The sequence below is a fragment of the Rhinolophus hipposideros genome (assembly GCF_964194185.1).
Source record: "Rhinolophus hipposideros genome assembly, chromosome: 4".
Classification (NCBI taxonomy): Eukaryota; Metazoa; Chordata; class Mammalia; order Chiroptera; family Rhinolophidae; genus Rhinolophus; species Rhinolophus hipposideros.
This window is the reverse complement of record NC_138050.1, coordinates 53,575,496-53,602,267: the sequence shown is the minus strand read 5'-3', so window position 1 is coordinate 53,602,267 and position 26,772 is coordinate 53,575,496. Positions and strand designations below refer to the sequence as shown.

The following is a 26,772-nucleotide window of genomic DNA, read 5'->3' as shown; positions in this document are numbered from 1 at the left end:
TCTCTCTCTCTCTGTCTTTCTCTCCCTCTCCCTCTCTGTCCTTATCTCTCCCTCTCCCCCCAACCCCTTCATTTTGCAAAGTTAAGTGAGACTGTGACACATTTTTTCCTGTAATGTTTACTTAACCTTTTTAGACATGGTTATAACTGAATATAACAATTTATAATTTAAATTTTTTTCCCCAACACAATCTGTCAGTATTGATGCTTTTGAGCCAAATCTTTAATTCCGCTTGGGGGATATAGAATAAAATAGATAATAAGTAAGGATCCAAAGGAAGTAAATGGTCCTAATGAAAAATGAGGCTAAAATAGATGGTATGTGCTCTTCGCTCCCTCCTATTATTTTTAATAAACTTTATTTTTTAGAGCAGTTTTAAATTTAGAGAAATTGTGTGCAAAGAAAGTTCCCACATACTTTTTCCCCATCTCCCACCCCCAGTTTCTCCTATTGTTAACATCTTTCCTTAGGGTGGTATCCAATTTGTTACAACTGATGAACCAATATCGACCTTTCATTGTTTTTTTGTTTGTTTTGTGTTTCGTTTTGTTTTCATTGGACTCTGTCTTTGGGAATTTGTGTGAATCATGAATATTGAAGGGGATTTTTAATCAGCAACCCAGTGCTGACTGAAACAGTGGACATTTCTCTCTGTAGGTAGAGGGTCATAGTGGCTCCCACACAAGAATGTGCACTTGCAGAGTGGCTAGCTCCCTATATGGAATTGCCCTGGAATTCATGGGGTGGGGGCTGCGGGAGGCAGTGTTCTATGTGTACTTAGGCAAGCTCCAAGAGCAATGAATTGGCCAGCAAGCAGTTCTATGGAATAGAATCATTTGATTTTTCTCGAGAACATACCTTCATGACTCTGCTTCAAGTTAGCAAAGCCTCAGACATAGCCAGCCCCCCTTTTTCTTTTGAAATTACTAATGACCTCCAAAAGATAAGAACTGAACACCTACCTTGTAGTTAAATACCATGATTGTCTAAAATTAAACCATTCAGGATTTTAATAGAAACCATTCAGGATTTTAATAGAAACGACTGAAATTAAACCTTTCATCCTATGAGCAAAGAATGAAAGCTGGTTTCCAAGCCCTAATGACAAAATAAAATCCATGTCAATGTTTAAGCAGTTGCTGTTTCTGTATCATGCAGAGCAAATCGTTGCCTTGTATCCTAGTTTTAAACTGTTGAACCTGTCAAATTATATGCACAGAGACATTTTAGGAAAAAAGTCTAGGGAGTACGCAAATTTTATTTCATATCTCAAGCCCGAGCACTGAATTCCACAAGTCCTGAGCCTGTGATCACCTCGGAGAGCCCCAGGTCCACAGACATGACTAATACGGGGTTCTTCACAGCCTTACCATCCTTGGTCATAACATTGCTCAGGCTGGAACAGGGCTGCCAAGACCACAACATAGCCCTGTTAATATTACATGACAGTCGGAGACTTTTTGGAGACCTTCCTCTGGCCCACAGTTTATACACCCCCATTGATATGTGTCTGAAGATAATTTTATAATCAGTTTACTTACAAATGCGTCAGAAGCGTTTCGGGCTCCTACAGAGCTTCTGCCAAATGCAGCCTTCACAGGGATTGGCTTGTGCCACAGGAACCAAAGAACCCCTCGTAGTGTCATAAGCCACCACTTTGTCTCCCTGGTTCCATGTTCTTATCATTTGAGTGGTGTTTTGGGTCAGTAATATTTGTGGGCTTGATTAGGGGAGAAGAAGTAAAGGGAAACTTTTAAGAACTGAATTTCTGATTTCTCATTTCCACTGAGGAATGAATGCGTATTTTTACATTAGCAAATTGTGCAGCTCTTTTTCACTTTTTAAGAATATTGTAGATGGCACATGTCACCACAACCTGAGAAAAGCAGACATTTTTGGAGTAAATCAAAGCTGGAAGCCAGCGGTATGGGCTCAGAATGGAACTGCCACTTGTCAAGTAATGTTGCCAAACGAATAACAGGTCACGTGAACAGTGGCAGAAAGCAATCTGCATTACTAGTTATACCAACTTCAAGTGGATGCATAGTTCTTTGTGGGTATAAAAGAGAGTGTGAGAAAGGGTCAGCTCTGTGCATGGGGGCTACAAGAGGACACAGAATAAGGCTTTCACACCCCATGTTTCTATTCTGTAATTTATTTATTATTTTGAGGCTCATTAAAAGATTATCTGAAGTTAAATTTTAACAGCTTTCTAATTTGAAAAGACGGGCCAATATTTGCTGGAAGCAGCTGTGTCAGACCTAAGAAAGAATCCTGGGAAAACACACAAACTGCAGCCTCCAGCAAAAGATACAAGTTAGAGTCATCATTGGCTTTAGAAATGGAAAACAAAAAGCACCATCGACTTGATATGTACCAGCTCTGTCCAGCCCAGAGGCAGGTCAGAGATGGAAATCATCTAATGAGGAGTTGCGGGACCACTAACCAAATTAATTTGGATTGATTTTCTTTTTTTTAATTCATTTTTTGGGACAAGTCCAAAAAAAAAAATCCCCCCCCCAATTGTCTAACTGTATCTGTTTTAGCTTCCTTAGGCCATTGTATCAAAAGAGATCAACCACAAATTCCTTCCAGTTTTCAGTTGTAAGAACTTTCTTCATTGGCAGTAAGATTGAAAGAATGCATACGTTGGCAAGCCTCTACTGTACATATGTCCAGTATGCCGGTAGCTATTGTAAAGGATGTTTGAGGAATAGTAGAAGGAAGGAAGGGACATTGGGAGAGAAAGGCATTTAACTCTGGAATCATCACAGAAACACTCACCTTATAGATGGTGAGCCTGAGGTTAAATCATGCCCAATCACACAGAGGAAACAGCAGAGGAAGATAAAATGAGTGCTTCCCATACCCTGTCAAACCTATGAGGTTGAAAAATCTAGTGGAGAAGCTCACACTTATAAAACAACGAGAGAACACTGCCAGATGTCATATGCTGGCATTCGGAGCAAAATGGAGGTGTCCTCTCTTGACTTGGTCTGGGAATGAAGGAAAAGTCTAGCTTTGCCCACATGGGTTTGAAAAGTGGCTCTGAGTTTGGTTGACCTCAGACCTAAAGTCTTGCATGTCAAATCCCTTTTACCTGTTTTCTTCCCCACAGATTAACAAATAACTATCATTCCCGTGGTGACACAATCCACTTTTGTGAAACATATGAAGATTATTGGAACATTTCAAAAATAGTTTAAATTGGGAGGAATTTGCCCAGAAATGTTTTAAAATGTAAATTGCCACACAACTATTCTAATTTATGTTTAATCTGATTATATTTTCAATCCACGGTCTTCCTGGCAGCAATAGAGAGGCCACCTGTTCCTTTCCGAGGGAAAAAACATTCTGTTTCAAGGCCAAGAGAAGGCGGGATCTGAGTGAGATTTGCTTTGGTCATGGCTTCTGTAGCTTGATAATTGCACAAGTTCCCTCTGGAAGATGCTCGATTAAAATTCTTGATGACTTTAGTAATCACCACAAGCCTAAGAGAATCTAATGTTCTTGAACTTGTTCCATACTCATAATATATCCAGTAACCATGTGTAGTAATCAGACAAATTCTCCAAAACATGCTGCCAGCTGCGTTTCTAAACTTTAATAAAACTTGTATGCCAGCGATTCCTGCGGCCTCGTTAACTAGCCAACCAGGATAGTAACTTCCATTCTAACGCATTCAGATAGTGCATGTTTGTTACGGAAACCTAATCTTTTGTAAACCTTTTGGAGACAAATTTGTGTAAGTAATAAAAATGGGAAAGTTCCTGAGCAGATGAGAAATTTAAATAAGATTTTAGATGTTTTCTGAGCGTTAATTCCCTTCATGGCTTTTGCAACTTTAATCAAATGGAAACTTTTGTCCCTCTCCCCCGACAATATCATGCAAAATGGAACTAGGAGAAGAGTTGCCGCTCAGCTTTCATAACTCAAAACTTGATGAACAAAACAACTGCAGTAAGAAAAGCACCATTCCATAGGTATTTAACTATTAATTGAAAATTATAGAGAACAGAAATCCCAATATTTTAAATATTCTTCTCTAACTTGATCTCTGGATCCTTGAATATGCTCCTCATTTGTCAATGTTTATGTCAAACACACACACACACACACACACACACACACACAGGATAATTATCATTATGACTATTATATCATTTTCCAAAGGAGGAAAATGTAACTACTGAAACCTGCATTGTACTATTTATAATCAATTAGAATAAAGAAAAAGCCCTAATTCTGCTTAAGTAAATAAGAGAAAAGAATTATTTAGAAAATAAAGTGTTTTAAATGATTGACCTCGGTTTCTGCTTCCTATAGGGATTTTCATGTTCATGTGCACATATTCTGAGTTACTCATTGAAACCTCAAGAGTTCAAGACTTTGGCCAGCATGCCCTTTTGTAAGTTTTAGCAGAGAACTATTTAAGAGGGAAAAACATAGTCTCACAAATAAACTTATATTAAAAAAAAAAAAAAAGCAGATGTAGCTCTTGGGGCTTCCAACGCCTCTTAACAGAAAACATCTGCTGGACTTCCTGAATTTTTCTAAGACCTTGAGAACACACCCACACATTTCCAATTTTTTTCCTAACCATTGAGTTAGCAATACTCGGTTTTGTAACTGACTGTTCCATCCAAACAGTTGTTCAATTTTGCCTTTTATTATAAATTCATTATTTATTTATTTATTCCATAGATGTGTGCTGATTACCCACTGTTAGTCGGGGGGCAAGGGAGAAGCAGAGAACAAGTTTACAGGTAGAAGCATTGTCAAAACTAAAACCTAGTTTGTAGGTAGGGTCGCCTTGGGAGTTTTTCAGTGTTAGCTTTCGCTTTGCTCAAGGGAATCCAACCAAATCATTTTAGTATGCTCTGTGTCTTTTTAAATGAATGATATAGTAATTACAGTAACATGAAGTACAGCATATGTCATACAAATTTCATGGAGGTATTTGTTATAGAAATTCAAGGGAACTTAATCTGATATGTTTAGAAGAGACAATGGGGTTTTGTTTGTATATTTGCCTGCACATGGGAACTAAAACAAGCAAAACTTATTTTTTAAAAGCTTCTTCCAAGTTCACGTTTTGTTTCAGGAAAATGGTTCAGCTCTGTGCCTTTCTAAGTAGCTCAGTTTCATTGCAACTTGAACTTTGTTGTGCTCATTTCAGTCTACCCAAGTCAATTCACTCACTTGATATGACTAGTGTTTTGAAAGATCTCTTGCAGCTCTGAGAATCAGTTACTGTGCACAGCACCAAAGTACATGGTAGCAAAACATATAATAATGATGTATTTTGATTTCTTTTAGGTAAGCTAATTGTTTTTGTCATATTTTTTATTCTTTCAATTATAGTTGACATGCAATATTATGTTCATTTGAGGTGGACAGCATAGTGATTTGACATTTATATAATATACCTTACAAAGTGATTGCCATGATGTCTAGTAACTATCCATCGCTGTACAGTTATTATATTATTAACCGTAAGCTAATTGCCTTTTTAAGATAAACTTTCTGGGTCAGTAGAGCTCTTCCAATCTGAATGCATATTTGAAGATTCTGCTCTTTCTGTAGAATGCAAGACTTGAAAAAAATCAATATGTTTTAATCATTCATTTATTCAGCGAACACGCTGCCGCCCACTGCGTGCGGGACAGTGGTGTGGGTTAGACGGCACGTTTGAATAAGGCACAGCTGCCGCCCCCTCAACAGGCACCACCTTGCTGAGGAGAGAGCAGGACAGTCTTCTAGCCAAGACGTAAGGTGTGGCATGTGCTGGGATGGGTGTGCGTGTCCCGTGTGATGCCGAGCAGGAGCAGCTATGTCACTCGGGATGCCCCTTGGATGGGCTCACCATTGAGTGTGTGCTGTGGGAAGAGAATGGGCAATGGGTGGGGTTCTAGGAGCTGCACCTTTTCAGGAGCTGGGAAAGAAACCCCTGAAAGAACAGGGAGAACAAGCAGTAGAGAGGCAGGGGGAGAGCAAAAGGCAGTTATCCCCACAAAGGAGACGTCCGCAGTGTCAGATGCCTCAGGGACTCAAGAGCATTTTAAACAAGGGGTTTACAAGAGAGAGCTGGAAGAGGCTGGGAGCTGGGGGAGATGTGGGCTGCAGAAATTATAAAATTCCTGTAAAATCCAAACACGGCACATTATGTCAGAGATCAAAGAGGTGAATTGTGATTGGAAAAATGGTCTTTGTTCAGAGGACCAGCAGGGAATAAACGATGACGGATACCGTAGAGGTGCTGGGGAAGGGTGGGACTCATGATGTAGAGTCTCTCGAGGTCCAGGCAATGTGGATGCCTGGGGTTTTATGTATGTGTGCCGGAAATGTCTGCTAGGAGGGATTCCCAGCAGGGAGCATCGGATTGGGACTGCCACCTTTCAGCCCCTTCCCACTGCCTGAATCGACTCCCAGACCAGTCTCCCTCACCGCCCAACATTTTCCTAGAGGAGTATAGAACTTTACCAGAGGAGACCTTCACCCTAGACAAGGGGATGGGCTAAAGAACTTGATGACCTCTCAAAGTCACAGGCGTGAGCCATCCAGGACCCCATCCTGCACTCCAGACTCATACTCCTGCTTCTCTTCTCTGTTCAGATGAACATAGCACCCTTTTTTATTCAGAGAGATGGCATCTGTGACTATGGAGTTGAACGAGGTCCAGTTGAATAATTGATAGATCATTTGAAATCACCTCATTTTTTCCCCTTTGGTTTTTGGTCTCTGGATTTTTTCAGAAGAGGAGAGAGACTGATGTCTCTGCCCACCAGCAGGTGGCTTTTGGTCATTCTGTCAATCAGTGTCTTCCCAGAGAAATTCTCAGAAGCAAGCCAGGGCCAACTCGGTACCTTTTTGTGGTCTCTGGGCATGAACTTGGGAGGGTGAGCTGAAAAGCAGCTAAAGAAATCAAAATCCATTTGTAGTTGGAAATAATTTTCTGATTAAACACTCTGAGAAGGAAAAACCATGCCAGCCTTTTAGTGGTCAAGTTTCTGCCTCCTGCATTCTTTTCTGGCATGTTAGATGATGGCTTCCAAGAAAGTGCTACTGTTTTGCATGACAAAGAATATTTGGCTCAAAAAAAAAAAATCACTGCCGAACTGAGCAGCTAGTAAATCTACTACAGCATTGACCATAAATCCCAGATGTAAACCAGACAGTAAATTGTCATTCACAACCAGCAGTGTGTCTGAAATCAGAGAAATCTGTAAGAGGCCTGCAGAAGCAGATATCTCTGTAGACAGTTATGGCTTCCTTGATCTACGCGGACGTAGGGAGAAGCAGTGTATTCACCAAGTGATCATTGGCTGCAGGTTACTGCACAGTCCTAGGAATATACTTTGAAGACTTGCATGCTGTCTGGTCTTAAAGAAGTTACAGTGTAACCAGCAACATGCCAGTATGTTGGCAGAGATATACTGCGTACGATTTCATTTGCTTATGGACACAGTAAGAACTGAGGAAGGGAGAGATCCCATGACCAAAATAAAGGAGTGGGGAGGAGATGAAACTGAAAGGCGGCCATGTTAGCTGTGGGCCGAGGGGTGCAGTGTGAGAAGGAGCCAACAGTGTGCCCATCATTGTAGGTTAGGAGTATAGATGAATGTATTGCTATGAAATGAGTGAGGGGCAGAGAAGCTGAAGGGGGTGGTTGCTGTTCTTTGGTTCTTGCTGGGAGCAGAGCTGGAGAAAATGTGTTGAGAAAGTCACCTTTAGGCATGCTGAATCTGAGGTGTCTGGGGGTATCTAGTTAGAGATGCCCAGCAGGGAGATAGGAGTCTCCTGCCCACATCATTCCCTGATACAATTTAGAGTGAACAAGAGCGCACCTCAAGAGTGCCTAGGAAAAGAAGAGCTAATGACAACCCCCCACCAAAAAAAAACAAAACAAAAACAAAACAAAGAAAAAGCAGTCTTTTACAGAATAGAAATCAGGGAAGGAAGCCAAGTAAGATAAGTCAGAGGTGTGCAAAGAACCCCTCAGGGAACCAACATTCAAGAGAGGAGTCTGAAGAAAGAAGGAGAGACCACGATGCTGGGTGCGGTAAGGATCTCGAAGGCTGCAAAAGGCCCTCAACGGTGGGAATTATATTGTTGCTGACCATCAAAGGGAGAGTTTGTCAAAGTGCCCAGACAGAAACCATGTGCCCCGATTAAAGGTGTGAATAGAAGATAGGAAGTAGCTTTGGAATATGTTTGTGTCCTATCAGAATACAGAAAAAAGTGCTACCAATCATGCCACATCCCAAAAAGTAACAAAACCACACGCTGAGAGGCAACGTCAGGGCAACTGGGGAAAAGTTTCATCCAGCAGTTGGTCTCCCCGACTTCTGCCATTTCTCTCTTCCCTGTCAGTGGTGAGTCAGAGGTGATTGGCATCACCACTGGTTTATAAAGGGCCAGCCCTACAAAGTACCATGCATGGGCCATGTGTTGGATCACAGATCTTTTTGGAGTGAGGAAGAATGTTTTAGTGTGAAAGGTTTTCCATGTGGCTGGCACACAGGTGCAGAGAGAAAACTCCAGACACCCTCCCTGGAGTTGCTCCTGCCTGGGTGCACATCACAAAGTAGGATAAACCCAGAAGATCATGATGGTGATGAAGAACAAGACACACACACACACACACACACACACACACACACACACACATGCAGAGCAACATGGGTAAGGCTTTCTGGGGATAATCCCACATAAGAAGCTGAACTCCTAACTTGTGATTGATCAACCACAATATGGATAGTCTACTCCCAGACAAAACAAGAATTTACCATGTTAATCACAACCCTAGTCAAGGTCTATACTTTAACTCTCTCCATAACTGCTCCCTGTTTATTAAACGAGCCATGTGCGTCTTTGCTTGTCATATATGATGTAAGATCTTTGTAGACCCTCAAATGTACAAGAAGCATGTCAGGAATAAGTGTAGCCTTGGAAATGCAGCTGTATTTGGGTTTTGCCTTTCGTTTTATGGGTGAAAACTGCTATTTATCTTTCTGACAACAAATGTCATTGAGAAGAATGAATGTTCTGGAGGTTGTTTTCACCCCCTGTCATGAGAACAGTGCACCAGCTGAGTCACTTCTCTGGAATGGATGTTAATGTCACTTGGTTTCCTCTTGCCCAGGACCTTGGGTTTCATGTCTGGACAAATGAGCCATCCATTATCTTTCCACCAGACTGAAAAAAGATCAATTTCTCGTGGTTTGTTGTTCTTTTTTTAATTGCGGATGTGTGTTCAGTGTCCGTCCAAATAATCACTATAAACTGGGGCGTCTTAAGAGGGAAGTCCAGGATGTCCAGATAGCCATCTGCTGTGTCAAACATGATAATGAGGACCAGCCCTTTGTTAACTGGATTTAACCCTGACCAGGGGCTAAAGCCCTCAGCTCACGCCCACTCCGTGGCCCATGAATATTGCCATTTGGCAGCACTGCTAGGCAGTGAACTTTCACCCGTGCACTACGTGTTATTATTCATACTATCTTTGCAAAACTATTTCATGGCTCAATTTCCAAAACATTAAATACTTTGAAAGATGTAAATGAGGAAGACTGAATTTTGACCTGGCTTTACTGTCTGCCATTTAACCTTTCTCACTATAAAACTTCCAAGGCAACATGGAATATGAAAAATTAATGAACTAGAATATCAGGCTGGTCACCACTGACCCGCCGTGTTACCTGATCCAGGCCCCGTAGTCATCACGTTCAAAGTTGGACTAGATCTTTCTCTAGGAGTTGCTCCAAAGCTTATAATTTCATGTGTCCGTAATCAAATATATGTCTAGGTACCTTCCAGTGATTCTGACATCCTGAGGGTGTCTTCCAGGGCTACACAAATATGACTCTGGTCATTTGTAGACCACCAGAATCTCTTCATTCTTGGACAACCCCATATGGTTAAGTAACATGGAAGTCTCGTCACCACCTGATTTATAGACTTCTGCCTCTGGTGCGAACATCTCAGCCACCTCACTAAAACCCTTCCATCCACGAGTTCCCCCCCACCATCTTCTCATCCATTTCCTGCAGCAGCATCTCTTTCAAGGATTCTTTTTCTCTCACACTTACTCTAGGAAACACCTAACATTCTCTGTCTCATAATGTCTCTCCCAACGTCAAATTAAAAGTCCCGTTTATACCTTTTTTATGTTGTTCACAACCAAAGAGCCATCCATTCTGACATTTTTTCTTCTTCTCTCCAGGAGAGTTCCAGTGGCTCTGCATTGCTTATGTTAGGCTTACCTCCACCTACCCAGTCTTCTTAGCCTTCATGGCCTTTTCCCCAAATGAACTTGTTCTCCCAGCAGGTGTGCACTTGATTTTCCAGCAACTTCCCTGTATTTAAAAAATCTATTCTCTCAAAGATCTAGCTAAACCCTATGTTCGGGAAGTACTTAACAATTCAATCTTTCTACCATAAAATAAATTTTAAAAGTCCACAACCCTTCAGAAATCTTTCCAACACAACAATCTTTCTTCAACAACCAAAAAAATCTGTTAATGGAAACCAGAGAAAACATAGATTATGAGATATGTCTAACTATTCCACCAGAGTAGTTTGATAGTTCGGTGTGTTAGTCTGCAGCCGGGACCCTGGGCCATCCTTGCATACCTTTTGACCAGAGTTGCTAAAAAGTAACAGAATTGACTTGTTTAAGTTTCACCTTCTCTCTCTGTCCCCTTCACTTTCTAGCAGAGGGGGGATTAATGAGCCATGAAATGGCCACAATTGAGCAGCGGTTGGATTAAAGCAGAGAAGCACGTTCTTAGATAATCACTGCAGGATTGTGACTGGCTCTGTTTTATATGGATTTCCATGAACCCCAAACACACATCTGTTTATTTTTGTCAATTTTCCCATCTACTTTGGGCTTGATTATAGCTTCATGAAGATTAGTCAAAAAGACATGTTCAGGGTCCAAAGTCATACTCATCACTCAAGGAAAGTTCATATGCACAGTGACAATGCCCTCTGGAACTTTTCTGGAAAGCTGAGAATCCCCTCCTTTCCAAGCCAGCTGAGTGACCCACATTACTCTGTGCCTCAATTTCCTCACCCATAAAATGATTATAAAGACAGTACATACCTCATAGAGGTGCTGTGGGGATTAAAGAACTCAGTTTTCTATTAGACCGTGCTCCAAACAGTAGATGCTCTAGTCTAGAAATATTAGTTGCTCTTATAATTTAGTCCCGGACAGGGATCGAATCCAATTTTCAATCGCTATTACTTGAAACCCTGTGCTGGGTCTGGATCTAACAGATCTTTACATATCTATATCCATTTAGAACACATTCCTCTGAGCCAGTCAAAACGAAAGGGAATCATACAGTAATTAATTATTGAATTAATTCAATAACCCTATAAAAAGAACAATGAAATTTGATATGCTTTTTAGACACTATGGAAATTCTGCAGTCAAAATTTTCATCAGAATTGTCCCCAGAGGAGATTAGGTCCCCATGACAACTGGGGGTCCTGCCCTCTGTTCCATTGGCCGGGGGCGGGGGGGGGGGGGGCGCAGTCATCAGATCCCAAAACAATCAGAACATTTTTGACATTGCAAGTCTGTCTGAAGACTTTTTGTTCCCAAAGAGCACAACTGACTGCCACCTAGTGTTGACCACAAGAACTGCAAGATATTCCTTCTAGTCTCTGCTTTCCTCAAACCCGGAATATAAAAGGTAATAAGGTATCTTTTCTTGATAGAAAGTTAAAATTCTATTTTGAAACAGAGACAGCCAGTAAGCGTTGAAAATCTTCCTGTCACAGCCTTTTCACAGACTCATGTTGGCAAACTCTCCCATTTTCTCCATACCCTTTAACCCTCCTGAGTAACGGTAGTTTCAATAAAAGGCTTAAGCATGTTTGGCTTATCTCTGAACATCTTGGTTCAAATATTACCAGAACTAAATCTGGAGGAGGGAGTCCTGGCATTCCAAAACCCTTGCCTCATTTCTTATCTCCTGATTTCAGCAGATGATGTCTTATTTCTCTATCAGATCCTAAGCACAGTTTTGATAGGTCTGGCACTCCTTTCCACAAGCCTGGGTGGTCCTTTTTTATGATTCCATTTTAAAGGCCTGGAAAGCATTCTCTCAGACAACGCAGACAGATAAAACCAGATCATTGGGCAGAACCAGCAATCAGAAATCCCACAGATCTGGCACAGAGATTAGAGAAGAGGTTGTGGGTGACATATTTTGACATATTAGGGTGACTTAAGGAATGGTGTGGGAGGTGGGGAGACAGAACAAGAGGGTGGTAGCCTTCCACAGTGTGATCTGCTGAAGCTGGGTTCAGAAGTGCTTCAGAGATCGTGAACGCATTATAAAATGGACATAAAAATGGTCGAAAAATAGGTGACTCTGGCCTTCCATTTCCATGTGGGAAGAACCTGAATTTTGGAGTCAGGCAGAACTGGGTAATCGCAGCACTGTAATTCATTTCCTTAACAAACAGTTGTTGAGCTCATCCCGTATTCCAAATGCTGTGAGAGATGATGGAGACAGAAGCTTAAGGCGTGGTCCCAACATACAGCACATGACAGAAGCAAGTGCTATGGTAGAAGCACGCTGAGGGAGCACCTAATCTCCTTTCAGGGTCAGGAAAATGTCCCCAGAGAGGCTTGAGCCACACCCTCTAGAGCCCCTGGGAGTCATCAGCCAATGAGGGCAGACATGTGCAAAGGCCCTTCGGTACAAGAGCCCAATTGTCAGGAGCTTGGTTAGCCCAGAGCAGAATATACAGGTGTGGGAAGGTGGGCGCATCAAGCTAAAACCCAGAATGGAAGCTCCTACTTCATACGACTCGAGGAATGCATCCGATGGAACCACTGGCCCTCAGGGCTTACATGGTCCTCTAGGATAAGACAGTGGACACAATGACCCGTTCGGTGACCACAGAGACCTCCATCGGATGTAAGGCTCTGGGCATTAGGCTGCGCTCACCTCCCTGGAAAACAGGCCTCTGTCTCCCATCAGCCCCCACCTTGCTGCAAGCCAGGCTTCTCTTCTGAGGGTTCATCTAAACTTAAATGCATAACTTCGTCCATTGTTTTGAACTCATCACTGATTCTATTTTGTCATTTGCATTGTTAGAAAGCCACTTCCAGTTTTTCCTCACAAGAGACAAAACATAGTTCTTTCTCTGAAATCTTTGAGTGACTTAAGTTTAGGCAATCTTGGGATTTGGGGTGGATTAGTTAGGGTTTTTTTAAAAAAATGAGAAATGTCTCATATTTTGTTGAAGAGAATGGATAATTTTTTCAGAAAAAGAAATGCTACTACAAGGGATAAGAGAACTGCCGAAAATTGTTATGCTCTATGGAACTGTCTGTTCCAGAGCTCGGCTAAGCCTCAGCTCCCTTTGAAATGAACAGTAGGGATTTGGGGTCCTTGGGAGTCTCCAGAGACTGGCTAGAGGAGCCACCAGATCCACAGCCAACCCCCGTGAGCTGGGACAGGCCCTGCTGCAGGGTGTATGGACTCACACATGTTTTTTAAATCACCAGAATAAGGTCACTGACCTTTAGGAGTTTTCTTCTTTAATCTTTGGAAGGAAAAATGTTACAAATGCTGAAAATACAGGGAAATTTCATCCTAAGACATTTTGCTGGGCCACAGTTCCCCTCCACCATTGGGAAATTTATGTAATCCTCTCTGCATGGGGGAAATGGAGCCATCCGTGTATGTCAAAGCCAGAGGGGAGTCTTAGAAGCCCCTACGTGCATCTCACAAACACAAGAAGCCCTCGGAGGGTCAGCAGTGGTGAGTCATCCTGACCAGCCCAGGCAGCCGACGGAGTGCTCTCAGAAGCAATGTGATGCGCTCCTGGGTGGAGGGTCAGCAGAACTGTGGGTGACACCCTTCACCTACCTGGACTGTTCCTCACCTGTCCTGTTGGAGAATTGTTTTCCGGCTCCCAAACCTGCCTATGAGTCTGAATTGCTTAGAGAGCTTGTTAAAAATATAAATTTCCAGGCTCCTCTTCTCCTCTCCCCACCCCCCCAAACAGCTAAACCAGAATTCTTGAGGTCTGAGACTCCCCACAATTGATGTTTTGACAGTCAGCCAAGACCAATCCTGGGACATGGACCATTTCTAGAGCGATTTTCTCAAGTTTTGAGGCCCACTCAAATCACCTGGCATCTTGTTAAGATGCTGAGTCGATTCAGTGGGTTTTGGTGGTCTGAGGACCCTCATTGCTAATGAGCTTCGGGAGATACTACTGCTGCTGGTCTGAGGCCTTTCTCTAATATCTCTCTGTAGTCCTTTCCAAATCTGATACTTTATGAAGCCTTCGGGAAAGTACTGGGTTATCAATGATGAAGAGCAGAGATGTAAATTTGAAAACTGCTGTTATGTTGGTCTAATTTTAAATGGCTGTTATTCTTCCCTGTAAGAATCTTGCTAGAGAATGAGGATGATATTCCTATACCAGAAAGATAGGCATGTATTTTGTACAATACTGTATGAGAAGGGAATAAGTTTTTATCCAAAATACAATGAAATCCGTACACTAGATGAGAATTTAGGAGTTGAATTGCTTTAATTTCTGTACAGTAGAAATTTTTTAAAATTATCTCTTCCCCCTCCCCGAACTCTATAGAAGTTCAAGGTAATGTTCTGGCCCCATCAAAGATCATCCTTGTGAGTCCCTGCCTTTGAGGCATGTTGCTGTGGGATCATTTTTCAGACCTGATGTCCATCTGGTTCGTGCTGGTTCACTTCCCTTCAGGGCCCTTCTGCCCTGAAACAAGTTTGTGAAAGTTGTTTCTTCACAGATTCACGTGTTTGTGAAGGAGCTGACTATGGTTTGTTTGTCATTATGGAGAGGAGCAGAGGGGAGAGGACTGTGGTGACAGTCCCACTGGCTGAGCAAACCACTGTCGCTCCACCCCACTGTGTGACGGGTCTGACAGGGGCCAGGCCATTGTTTCTCATAGCAAAAGGATATGGCAGCAGCGGTAATAATGATGCCCTCAGTGGGAACTCTGAACCCTGAACTGGATGTAGGATAGCAGAAATAGAGAAACTGTGCTCATTAAGAGGAATGAGATTAAAACCACAAGGCGTTAGCACTGCAGACCTAGGAGATGGCTAAGAGGACACCATGACAACACCAAGTGCTGACAAGCATCAGCATCTCTAGCATGTTGCTGGTGGGGATGCAAAATGGAACAGCCAGACTGGAAAATGGTTCTGCAACTTTTTAATAAAGTTCAACATACTCTTACCAGATGATAATCCCAGTATGGGGTATTTACAAAAACACATACCCACACAATATAAAAAACATACATGAATGTTTATAGCAGCTCAATTCATATTCACCAAAAACTGGAAGCAATTCAAATGTCCTTCAACAAGTGAATGGATAAACAAATTGTGGTACTGGAATACAACAAAACACTCCTCAACAATACAAAGGAACAAACTGTTGCTTCACGAAACAGGGCGGGTGAATCTCAGATGCATTCCATTGAGTGAAAGAAGTCAGACTCAAAAGATGTCATACTGTATGATTCTACTCGTATGATTATTGTATGATAATCTGGAAGAGGCAAAACTATCAGGCTGGAGAAAGACCAGTGATTGACCAAGTTGGGGGAGAGGGAGTGGACAACAAAGGGGCAGCTCAGAGAATGGGCTGATGCAACTCAGAGCGCTTGTCAAAACTCACAGACCTATAAACCAAAAAAGTGGGTTTTATTATATGTAAATTTAAAAATAAATTAAAATCTTATAAAAGCATTGAAAACATTAAATAACTTTAGTGAGTATAAAATAACAGATAAGTAGGTGAAAGCCAAGGAAGGAGGAAGAGAAGGGAGAGGAAAAGAGGGAGAGTAGTAGTCACACCTTTTCCTGATGACAGAGAATTTGGAGCTCTAGTTAAAATTTGTCCTATTTAGGAGCATTTTAAATAAAGATTAACATGAAAAACATCTGGGTACCACAGCCAAGTTGGAACCTTCTCTTGTACTTAACGTTTTTGTTGTTAGCCAATTTCTTTTTTCATAGCAGACCAGCTCCATATAATGCCAACCTCGAGAATATTTTTCTTTCATATGACTATGTTTAGTCTAAATGCAAAGTAGATATAACTGCTGGTCCCATTCCTGGTCTTTGCCACAGATATTAAAATGTCACTCTCAAAGATTTTCAGCCTGGTTGATAATCTCAGCAGGGAGGCCAATATTTGGAAGGCCGTGCTCACGGATATGTCTTCTCTCTCCTTCCATCTGTAGGCAGCCTTCCCCGGGGCTGTTGGCCGATCACTGTATCTAGAGAGCTCCTCACTGGGCAATGACAGAAACACAGAGTCATTAGAACACACAATCACTACTGTGAGTCGTGTCACACTTGAATATAACCTAAGAGCATGACCTAAGAACATTAGTGAAATATCAGCACATGCAGTTGGCACATGAAAATTAATAGTCTGTAATGAGGCCATACATATGGACAGCTAACTCTTTTAATTACCTTTAGCTTTGAGATTTGGGTAACTCAGAAGCTGCTGCCTATTGTAGTGGTCACTTTCTATTGCGTAAGTGTAGCCCGAAGCCAACCTGTATTGTTAGCCAGCTCATGATGACGTACAGGCTATTTGATGATGGTGCTGACTGATATTGTAGTTCATGTTGACAGCTCCTAAGTTAGAGCATTTCATACTTAATGGAAGGCCTGAAAACCACAGTCCTCGGAGTGCCCCAGAATCTGCTTCTTCCTGCTCATTTCTCCACTGCTGTCTGTGCTCTGAGAGGCCCTGGCTCATCCACACTCAACTCCATGTCTTCTTGGAGGACAGAAGACTTAGGAAATCAAGTCAATCTGTTAGGCAACAATTCACATTTAGGCAAACGAAATGTATTTATTGCTGCAAGCACAGAGGCAATGAAAGGCTTTCCCAGAAAATCAGTTTTTCCAACATATGCCAAACAAAATCATGTCCAGACTATAAAAAGCTTAGCCTCACATTGGGCTAACAGCCATTGAGTGGGACTTGCCCATGTGCTGCCTTATTTTTAGAATAAGGAGCAGAGGTTTTCAGACTTATTGGACCAATGGGTGGAGAAGAAGAGATGATCCATTTTTCTGTGCTTTAATATGTAAATCTATCCAAGTAAAATCATTTCAGATAAAACTATACAATAGCATCTCAGAATTATCGGTGACCTATTGATTTTTGTTTCTTATGAAGATCATGCAGAATGGAAACCAGTGACATTTTAGGCTTAGTTTTCACTCATGTATCTAATTTATTCCTGACCCACTTCCAGCTCTGCTGTCCTATGGGCTGTGTGCTGGATGGTTCTAATTTCTGTCAGGACCACACTAAAATAGACCAGATTCTAGACAAGGAAATAAGGTCTTGGTTTCTTCAGATTTGTTCATTTCCCTGTCAGATGTCTTTTTAAAAACGGCTAAATGTTCTTTTAATTTTTAAACTGTCCCCTCTTCTTCTTTTTCTAAATATTATCTATCATATAAATTCACTAGTAAGAGTGTACGTGTATGACACAGATTTGGTCATATGCGACGTGCCTAAGAACTACAGGGCTTGTCTTCTTAATCTTTGCCTTCACCAAACTTCTTTTTTTCAGTTGGTGGGTTGTTTTTAGGTCAAGTTTATGGAGGCATAATTTACATATAACTCAATGAACACTGACAAATGTGTACAGCTGTCTCTCACCACCCAAATTCTGCTATAAAACAAGTCCATGACCCCAAAAGTTTCCTTGTGCCCTTTTCAGTCCGTCTCCTCCCTTCACCTCCACCCCTGGCAACCACTAGTGTGTTTTCTGTTCCCAGTGTTGCCTTCTCTAAAATGTCATATAAATAGGATAATAGCATAATATCATATAAATAGGACGGGAGCCTTTGTGTCTGGCTGCATGATGCTTTTGAGATTCATCCTCGTTGCGCACATCAGATAGTTTCTTCCTTATATATTGCTGACTAGGATTTGACTTGATGAATGTATCACATTTGTTTACCCATTCATCAGCAGATGGACACTCAGGTTGTCTCCAGTTTTTCACTAAAGTAAATTAAACCAGTGTGAACATTTACCTACACGGCTTATGGCAAGTGTATGTTTAACTTTGTAAGAAGCCGCCTAGCTTTTCCAAGGTAGCTGCCGCATTTCACATTCCCACCAGCAGTGAATGAGAGTCCCACTTTCTCTGCATCCTCTCCAGCACTTGGCATTGCCAGTGTTTTCTCTGTGTGTGTGTTATCCTTTCTAGTAGGTTGCAATTATATCTTATTGTGGATTTAATTCACTTTCCCTAAGGACAGACCAGCTATGTTTAACATTTTTTCATGGGCTTATTTTTCCATCCGTACATCACCTTTGGTGAAGGGTCAGTTCAAATCTTTTACCCAGTTTTTTTTTTTTTTTTTTTTTTTGGTTGGGTTGTTTATTTCCTTATAATTTCTGGGAGTTCTTTCCATTCTGGATAAAAGTATGTATCAGATATGTGTTTTGTAAATATTTTTCCCGGTGTATAGCCTGCTTTTTATTTTTGACAGTATCTGTTGAAGATCAAACTTTTTTAGTCTTACCTTTTTTTCTTTTATGGCTTGTGATTTTTGTATCTCATCTAAGAAATCTTTGCCAATGCAGAGTCACAAAGATTCTTCTCTATATTTTCCTCGAAGTATTGGAGTTTTACCTCTTTGATTTAGGTCGGTGATACATTTTGACTAAATGTTTGTAATGGAGAGAGGTGGGATCAAGGGTTGTTTCTGTACATGTGGATGTTTTTTCCTTTATATTGACACTAGTCCTACAATTTGTGTCAGATAATTTTAGAGAATGGGAATTCCAAGAGCCGATATAATTCTGCCTCATGTAAGTGGAATCCTTAATTTGGAATAAATCCTTAATTTGAGGTGGGGCTAATGTTTGATTATATATTAAATAAGAAGCTGTAGGTAAAAATGTGGCTGATTTAGCATCAGCTCTGTCTGTTTTGCATGGACTAGGCCAGTTGCCCATTATTTACTGATATTTATTATATAGGTAATGTACTGTTCAAATACTACCTTCACATTATTATTAGCTTGAAATATGGTGTTAATGCATCCTATTATGGTGATACAAAAATTGCTTGCAAAGGCTAATGACCATCCCGAAGAATGGTGACTAATTCTAAATTTTAGATGAAGGAATTGTCCTCCTGGATTCTAAAAAGTAGCCCTTCCTGCCTTTGGGGCCATTTTATATATTTTCGAATGTGTGTGAACAGCTCACAGGATAAGCTAAGAGTTAGGCTGGAATCCCCTGAGAGCCACCAAGAATTGCAGCATCAGAAGGCCCGGAAGGTCTGGAACACGTTGCCAACAGCCAAGGAAGGGAGGGGCTGCCCAGGAGACTACAGAGGATGTGTGGTGTCTGGTGGGGCTCACAGTGCCCGTAAAATGCGAGACAGGAAGAGTAAACTTAGGAAGAAGGGATTTCCTACTATTCAGATGTTGGCCAGTAAGTCATGAAAAGCTTATTCGTGTTCTACCTGGAAAATACTGTACTATAGATTAAAAATCCTGATGTGCAATGAAGCAGCTTTTATCCTTAGAAACATCTCTCCTTATCTTTCCCTGATAAATGAAGTTTTTTTTTATTCCTTTACCCAAGGCAAATTTTAAGGTTAATAAACTCTGAACAGAAGTAGGCACCACCTTGGCGTTGCCTGAATGTGAAATTTCTTGGGGCCCTAATTAATCATTGGTCGTCTAGTTTTATTTTAGAGAGTGAAGTTGTCGAGTTATTTTGCATGTATAAATACCGATTATATTTTGCCCCTTTTCTTAAAAGTGAAAATTGCAAATTCATAAAAGCTTAGTAAGTGTCTCAGGACTTTTAAGTGCATTCTCACCACCACTGTGGTATTTAAGCAATGTATATTCAAATCTGGAGTCATTCTATCCAATTTTTCAGACCTTGGCTTCCAAAACTGACCCTGGATATCCCACACATACTCCAGTGATGATTTCAAAAAGGGAGAGGCATTGTGCAACCTTCCCTCCTAAAAGTGATCAAAGTTCATTCTGTCTTGTTACAGAGATCTTGGACTTGTGGAAGCATAAGACCAATAAAATTTAATTAGAAATAGTATTTAACGGGCATAAATATTAGATTTTCCTCTGCGTGACTCAGGAAGCCCAACCTTTCTTCTGGGATTCAACTTCATGCTTAAGAGATTTTTCTTATTAAAAGATATCTGTCCTCCCATAAGAACATCAGCAAGGGAAAGAAGCTGGGGTCTTACTCAAACTTCAAACTTCACTGTTCTAAGACACGTCCTGAAGCTCCTGTTCAATGCAGGTCAAGAGGTCTGGTCCAGGCCTGAGACTCTGCGTGTCTCACGAGCCCCCGGGTACCTGATGCTGCCCGCGGACTTCAGGGGTGTGACAGAAGATGGAAGGCTTCAGAGCCCCAGACCTAACTGCATAATAGTCAGCTCTCCCTACGGAACCTTCCCAAGCCCGAGCCCAAATTTTCTCTCCTCTCACAGTGGGGGAGATGCCTACTTTATGCATTTGTCATAGGGATAAAATAAAATAAGGCGTTTTATAAAAACCTGCAGCAGTGCTTCATCCCAGAAGATACACAATTAAATGACACTTTTCATTATCCTGTTTCCTAGGAAGTAATGTATCTATATGAATCCAAGTCTCTGGTGGGGGTAGGGTCTGTTGGCTTTTAAGAAACATTTTGTGGGAATACTTTTATTGAGTATATTGCAGGAATTTTAGGAGCTTTAGAAATTTAGGAGCTTTTTAGATTTATGCAAAGACATTTAAACTAAAGTCCTACTGTTTCTGGGGTCATTTTTATTTTTAACATGACTTACTACAAAAGGAAAGAAGATGGAAATAACTTTTCCGATTTGGGCTTTTCAACTGATGATGGAAGTTGATAATGATGATGATTAGCACAGAGGGAAATCCTTTTCATTTACCAGACCATTCCAACTGTTCTTTACACATTAGATGCCCGCATGGGCAAGATATCCTAGGGAAAATCTCAGTCCCTGATGACCAAAACATGCATACAAAGGTCTTTGGACTATGACGTAAATGTCCATTTAGTCCCAGCAACACAGGGTTTTCACTGGGGCAAGACTAAGGGTTCAGTCCCAGAGGAGGAGGATATAACTCTGATTCTCTCCAGACTCTTCCTGGCCCTTCCAGGAAACTCGGTGGAATTTTGTGAAATTCCATCGGTCAAAGCTCAAGATGAGCTCTTTAGAATGACACTAATTTCACATCCATCAGGATGGCTATAATTTTTTAATGGAAAATAACCATTGTTGGCAGGAATATGGAGAAATTTGGAACCCTCACACCCTGTTGGAGGGAATGTAAAATAGTGCAGCCAGTGTAGAACACTGTATGGCAGTTCCTCTAAAAATTAAACATAGAATTACCACAGGATCCCGCAATTCCACTTCTAGTTATATATCCAAGAGAACTGAAAACAGGTGCTCAAGTAATTGTACATGCATGTTCATAGCACTATTCACAACAAATTGTGGTCTATCCATACAATGGAATATTATTCAGCCATAAAAATGAAGGAAGTACTGACATATGCTACAACATGGGTAAACCTCCAAAAATTTATGTTAAGTGAAAGAAGCCAGACACAAAAGGTCATATATCATGATCACATAGTATATGATTTCATTAATATGAAATAGCAAGAATGGATAAATCTGTAGAAACCAAAAACAGATTAGTGGTTTCCAGAGACTGGACGTGGGGGAGAATGGGAGAGTGACTGCTCAGTGGGCATGAGGTTTCCTTTCGGGGTAATGAAAATGTTTTGGAACTACATAGAGGTGGTGGAGAGAGGACATTCTGTATGTACTAGAAGTCACTTTAAAATGGTTAGTTTTAAAAAAACAAAACAAAAAAAAATGGTTAGTTTTATGTTATGGGAATTTCACCTCAATAAAAAAAAAAAGTGACAGCATGATCCAGAAAACGAAAGATTAGAGTTTTATTCCAAAAGTCAGGCTTCCCATTCAAGGCATAAAAGTTACTGAACATGGAAGGAAAAAGAGTACGTGGTACCGTTAGTCACTTTCCCCATCAAAGAGAATTGAAGAAAGGTTAATGAGTGCAAGGCAGGAATGTGGCTTTTCATCATTAAGACGCATACATTCCCTTTCAGTTCTTAGCAGATGTTTCCCTCCATTGGCTCTGTACAGTAATCCCCCCAGATGGAGATGTCGTTTATGGACCGTAAAAACAACAGTGCTGATAAGGAACATTTTATGCCCCAAAGGATGCCCCCTGTAAACACTGATAAGCCTCACCATGAACAGGGGAACTGGAAGGCTTGGAGGCATGGTGTGTCATCACAAGAAGGCTATATTCTAACAAAACCACAAACAAAACCAAGATAAGTACTACTGAGAAATATCCATAAAAATCAGAATCAAAGCACGTTATCGTTCCCAAACTTAGAGCAAATGTAGGATACTAAGACACCTGACTGGAATTAGACTAGAATGAGCCTGGGATATTGTGCACCAAGGCCAGGGCTGTCTGTCTTTGACCGTAATTCTCCTCAACTAGTCAGAAACAAACAATGGCGATAGCCCCACTTTTATCCCATTCTTCAAAAATAGTTCATACGTTGGCTTCACTGCGACCTGAGATGCTTGCAGTCAGGCTACTCTGGGTGAGTATTTGCTGATTTCTTCATTGACTGGACTCTTCTGGAACATATGGAGGGGAGAGCAGGAGAACCCACCATCTCTAAGACTCTGACCTTGCCCACAGGAAGGCCTGAGGGGGCTTCCCAAAACTCCCCTTTGTCTGAGGAGGCAGGTATCCCAAGCTTTGGGATTGCTCTCATCCACCGTATCTCCCACCCCAAAGAAATGTCTTAGCTGCTTCCTCCACACCTGGGATCCGATATCTAAAGGGCAGCGTAGGAATGATAATGAAATCCAAAGGCAAGGTCTCCCCATACCCCTCTATGCCAATGATCTGTGACATTAATACTGGAGCGTGGGCTGCATTTGAAGTTGTTCGCTTCACCTCTGTTGCGTGGAATGTTGCAGAGAGATTATAAACATTCTGTAAAGACAAACAAACTTTTTAGCCACACAGTTTATATAGGAAAGGTTACTTACAGGCAATGGAAAACTAGACTAGAAATAATGGCTCAGTCCCCACTCAGTCTAAAGGCAAGGTAAGAATTTGAAATGTAAAACCAAATAGGACTTGGCAAATGAGGATTCTGTATGATGAATAAACAGCAGATTCATCATTTAAAGAGTAATCAAGACATAGAGGCTTCTTTTTTTAACCTGAGGTTCATTAAAACATAACTATAATACATAAATTAGTCCATTAATTTAAGCTAACCTGAGGTTCATTAAAACATAACTATAATACATAAATTAGTCCATTAATAAGAGAGCTAGAACCCCTTTTTAATCTTTTTTATTTTTATTGTGGTAATACATACGTAACATAAAATTGACCATCTTAACCATTTTTATACATTTCAGTCGCATTTAAGTACATTCCCATTGTTGTGCACACATCACCACCTTCCACCTCCAGATCTTTTTCATCTTCCCAAACTGAAACTCTGTACCACTAAACAAGGATTCCCCATTTCCTCTCCCCCAGCCTCTGGCAACCTCCATTCTGTCTCTATGAATCTGATGACTCTAGGAACCTCATATGAGTGAAATCACACAGTCTTTGCCTTTTTGTGACTGGCTTATTGCACTTAACATAATGGCCTCAAGATTCATTCATGTTGTGGCATGTGTCAGAATTTCCTTCCTTTTTAAGGTGAATAACAGTCTATGTATGGATGAACCGCATTTTGTTTATCCATTCATCTGTGGATGGACACTTTTCTTCCACCTTTTGGCTATTGTAAAAAATGCTACAGTGAACATGGGTGTAGAAATATCTGTTTAAGTCTCTGCTTTCAGTTTTTTGAGTATCATCCCAGAAGTGGAATTGCTGGATCATATGGTAATTATATTTTTGATTTTTTGAGGAACCACCATACTGTTTTCCATGATTGCTATATAATTTTACATTCCCACCAACACTGCACAGGGGTTCCCAATTCTCATATCGTCATCAACACATCGTTTTCATTCTTTTTTTTTTAATAACAGCCATCCTGTGAATATGGACATACATTTTTATATGTTTCAGAAACCATTTACTTTTTTTCTGTGTGTGTGTGTGAACCAAAGAAGGGATTATCTAATCACTTAAACATCCGGGGAACATTTTGATACCTGAATGCAGTATACATTTCTGTATCTATTGTATGCATTAAATTGAGGCAGAGATAAAAATCTTAGAAATTTGTTTGGAACTTTTTTATATATACTCAAAGTACTTTAAAAAAAAAAAAAAGGTGAAGTAAGTTGATTCTTTCCAGGCTAATATTATTATTCCTCAATAACATCCCTTTAGTAATTTAGGATAATTTTTTCTTACATTTAGTATTTTTTTTTCCTTTAAACTCAATGACTTTTTTTCCTTTGCCAGAAATCACATTGAGGCTATCATAGCAGAAGATGGTAATTGGTATATAATGTTCTCTGAAGATGATAGCTCTCTGAGAATGAAAATTGTTGTTTCAAGAACAGTGTGACTGAAAGTGTTCATTCATCGCTATTAATTGTTGAAAATGAATGTATGTTGTTTCTACAGGGTCAGCCGGGGCCAGTGGGCCCCCAGGGATACACCGGGCCCCCAGGGTTACAAGGATTCCCAGGACTGCAGGGCCGCAAAGGTGACAAAGGTGAAAGGGGCGCTCCTGGGATCACAGGATCAAAAGGAGACGTGGTATGGAATACTGTTGATTTCCTCTCATTTTATGAAGGGTGGCGGGTGTCTCAGCCTTCATTAAGTTTATTTGCCTTCTTCACAGGGAGCAAGAGGCGTTTCTGGATTCCCTGGTGCCGATGGAATTCCCGTAAGTTTTCTGTAAGATTAGGATTTTAAAACATTGTATGCATGCAAAGCAATACGTTTATGACTTCACTGAGACAACTTGAACTGAACCTCTTTTTTTGTTTATAACATAAAACTTGCAGGGCTATATGTGCATATTTTTTCTCCTGGAATCCAGTCAAATATTGGACAAATTGTTTCCTTTGTAAATGTTCTTCTAGACTTGGCTTCAGAATTGAGACTACTTTGCTAAAATTGGAGATTGTTTTGTAATAAAAAGCTGGAGTGTTGCTCCGATATGCTCAATAAAGAGACAGTCTTGAAATTTTGTTTGAACTATAAAACAACCTGAATATAAAGTAGCGCCGCCAAGACCGTGACTATAATGAAGTCCTGCTGCTTGCACAAATGCAGCTTCTCAAATTCTTTGTAGTAACCACACATAAACGGGAAGAAGAAAAGGCATGGTTTGTCCATGAGAAAAATCTCAGAATGCAATAAAATGTGTTTTTCTAACCTAGTTTACTTTACTTCTTGTAGCATAAAAAAATAAACAAAGCAGCCTGACTCACAGCCTTTTCACAGGCATCCCTGAGCAGATTTCCCAGGGCTGGCTTCCTGCAGACCCCAGCCTCGGGGATAAATGTGTTTATCGCACATTCAGACCCATCCCATCTGTCTGCTGCTGAAGTTTAAGGGCATCTGCTTCAGGACCCTCACACACAGATGTCTGCGCCCTTCCCCTACATACACGTTTTCTCTCACCGTGCTCGCACACATGCGCACACACATACACATGCATGCGTGCTTACACACACACACCTGCATCCATGTGCATGCACACATGTATGCATGCATGCACACACACACACACGGGGAGAAAATCTTCATCGCCCCCCAGACTGCACAAGTAGGGCTGCTCCCTTGCACGAGACTAGAGGAAGAGCATAAATGGAGATTAGTCATAGGGAATTCATGCTTTTCTTCCACACGCAAGGCTTTTACCAACAGTAGAAGAAAGTGATCAGAGCCAAAGAAAGGAAGCCACAGTTACAAAGACGTAAGACCCAAGTGGCGGGTGCTCATAAGTGTCACCTAAATGCGGTGCTCAAACAGATACATCACTTACAAAACACATAGCTATGAATAAATAAGGAAATCACATTCACATTAGTCAGTCTTGAGAAATGGACACAATTGAAGAAGGTGCAGATTTCAAGGGTTAAACAAATAACGAAAGTATTTTTCTACCAACTGCTTCAAACTAAAGCACCCATTACTAAAAGACTTTCTTGAACTCTTTGGACTGTTCATCAGTTTTTGTCTTTTGGAAGTTGAAATCTGAGTTTAAATGGAGTGATATTACAGAAAAGCATTGTAACTAATCTATACCATATTTTGTGTTTCCACTTCATACTTATTGAATATCAGAGCAAATATTTCACAAATTAGGAAGGAAGTCGTCATCATATGGGAGAGTGATCATGGTGAACAGATGACTGATCATCTTCTACAGACTCTTGGTGCTGTTAAAAATAGTCTCTTTAGCCACAGATATGTCATCTGCCATATCTCAGCAGATAATGAATGTAGCATTTGAAGGAGGTGGATAATTTTGGATGTTTAGAAGTCGTATATAAAACTGATGGGCAGTAAAACCTTAGAGTAGTATCATATAGAAATGTATCTAATCAGATGAACAATAAGAATTGGACATTTAGCTCAACACAATTGAAATCTTTCTTTGAAGTACAATTTCAAACGAAGATCAGGTTGATATGCAGTT

General features: G+C 40.8%; 1 protein-coding gene across 1 annotated transcript in view; it reads left to right on the top strand.

Annotated features, from left to right (window-relative positions):
- Positions 1-26,772, top strand: part of COL4A2 (collagen type IV alpha 2 chain) — a 183,423-nt gene that overhangs the window by 83,999 nt on the left and 72,652 nt on the right. Inside the window, exons 5-6 of the mRNA XM_081046767.1 lie at positions 24,744-24,878; positions 24,964-25,008. Of these exons, the coding sequence (XP_080902893.1) occupies positions 24,744-24,878; positions 24,964-25,008 (180 nt within the window). The remainder of the gene's footprint in view (positions 1-24,743; positions 24,879-24,963; positions 25,009-26,772) is intronic.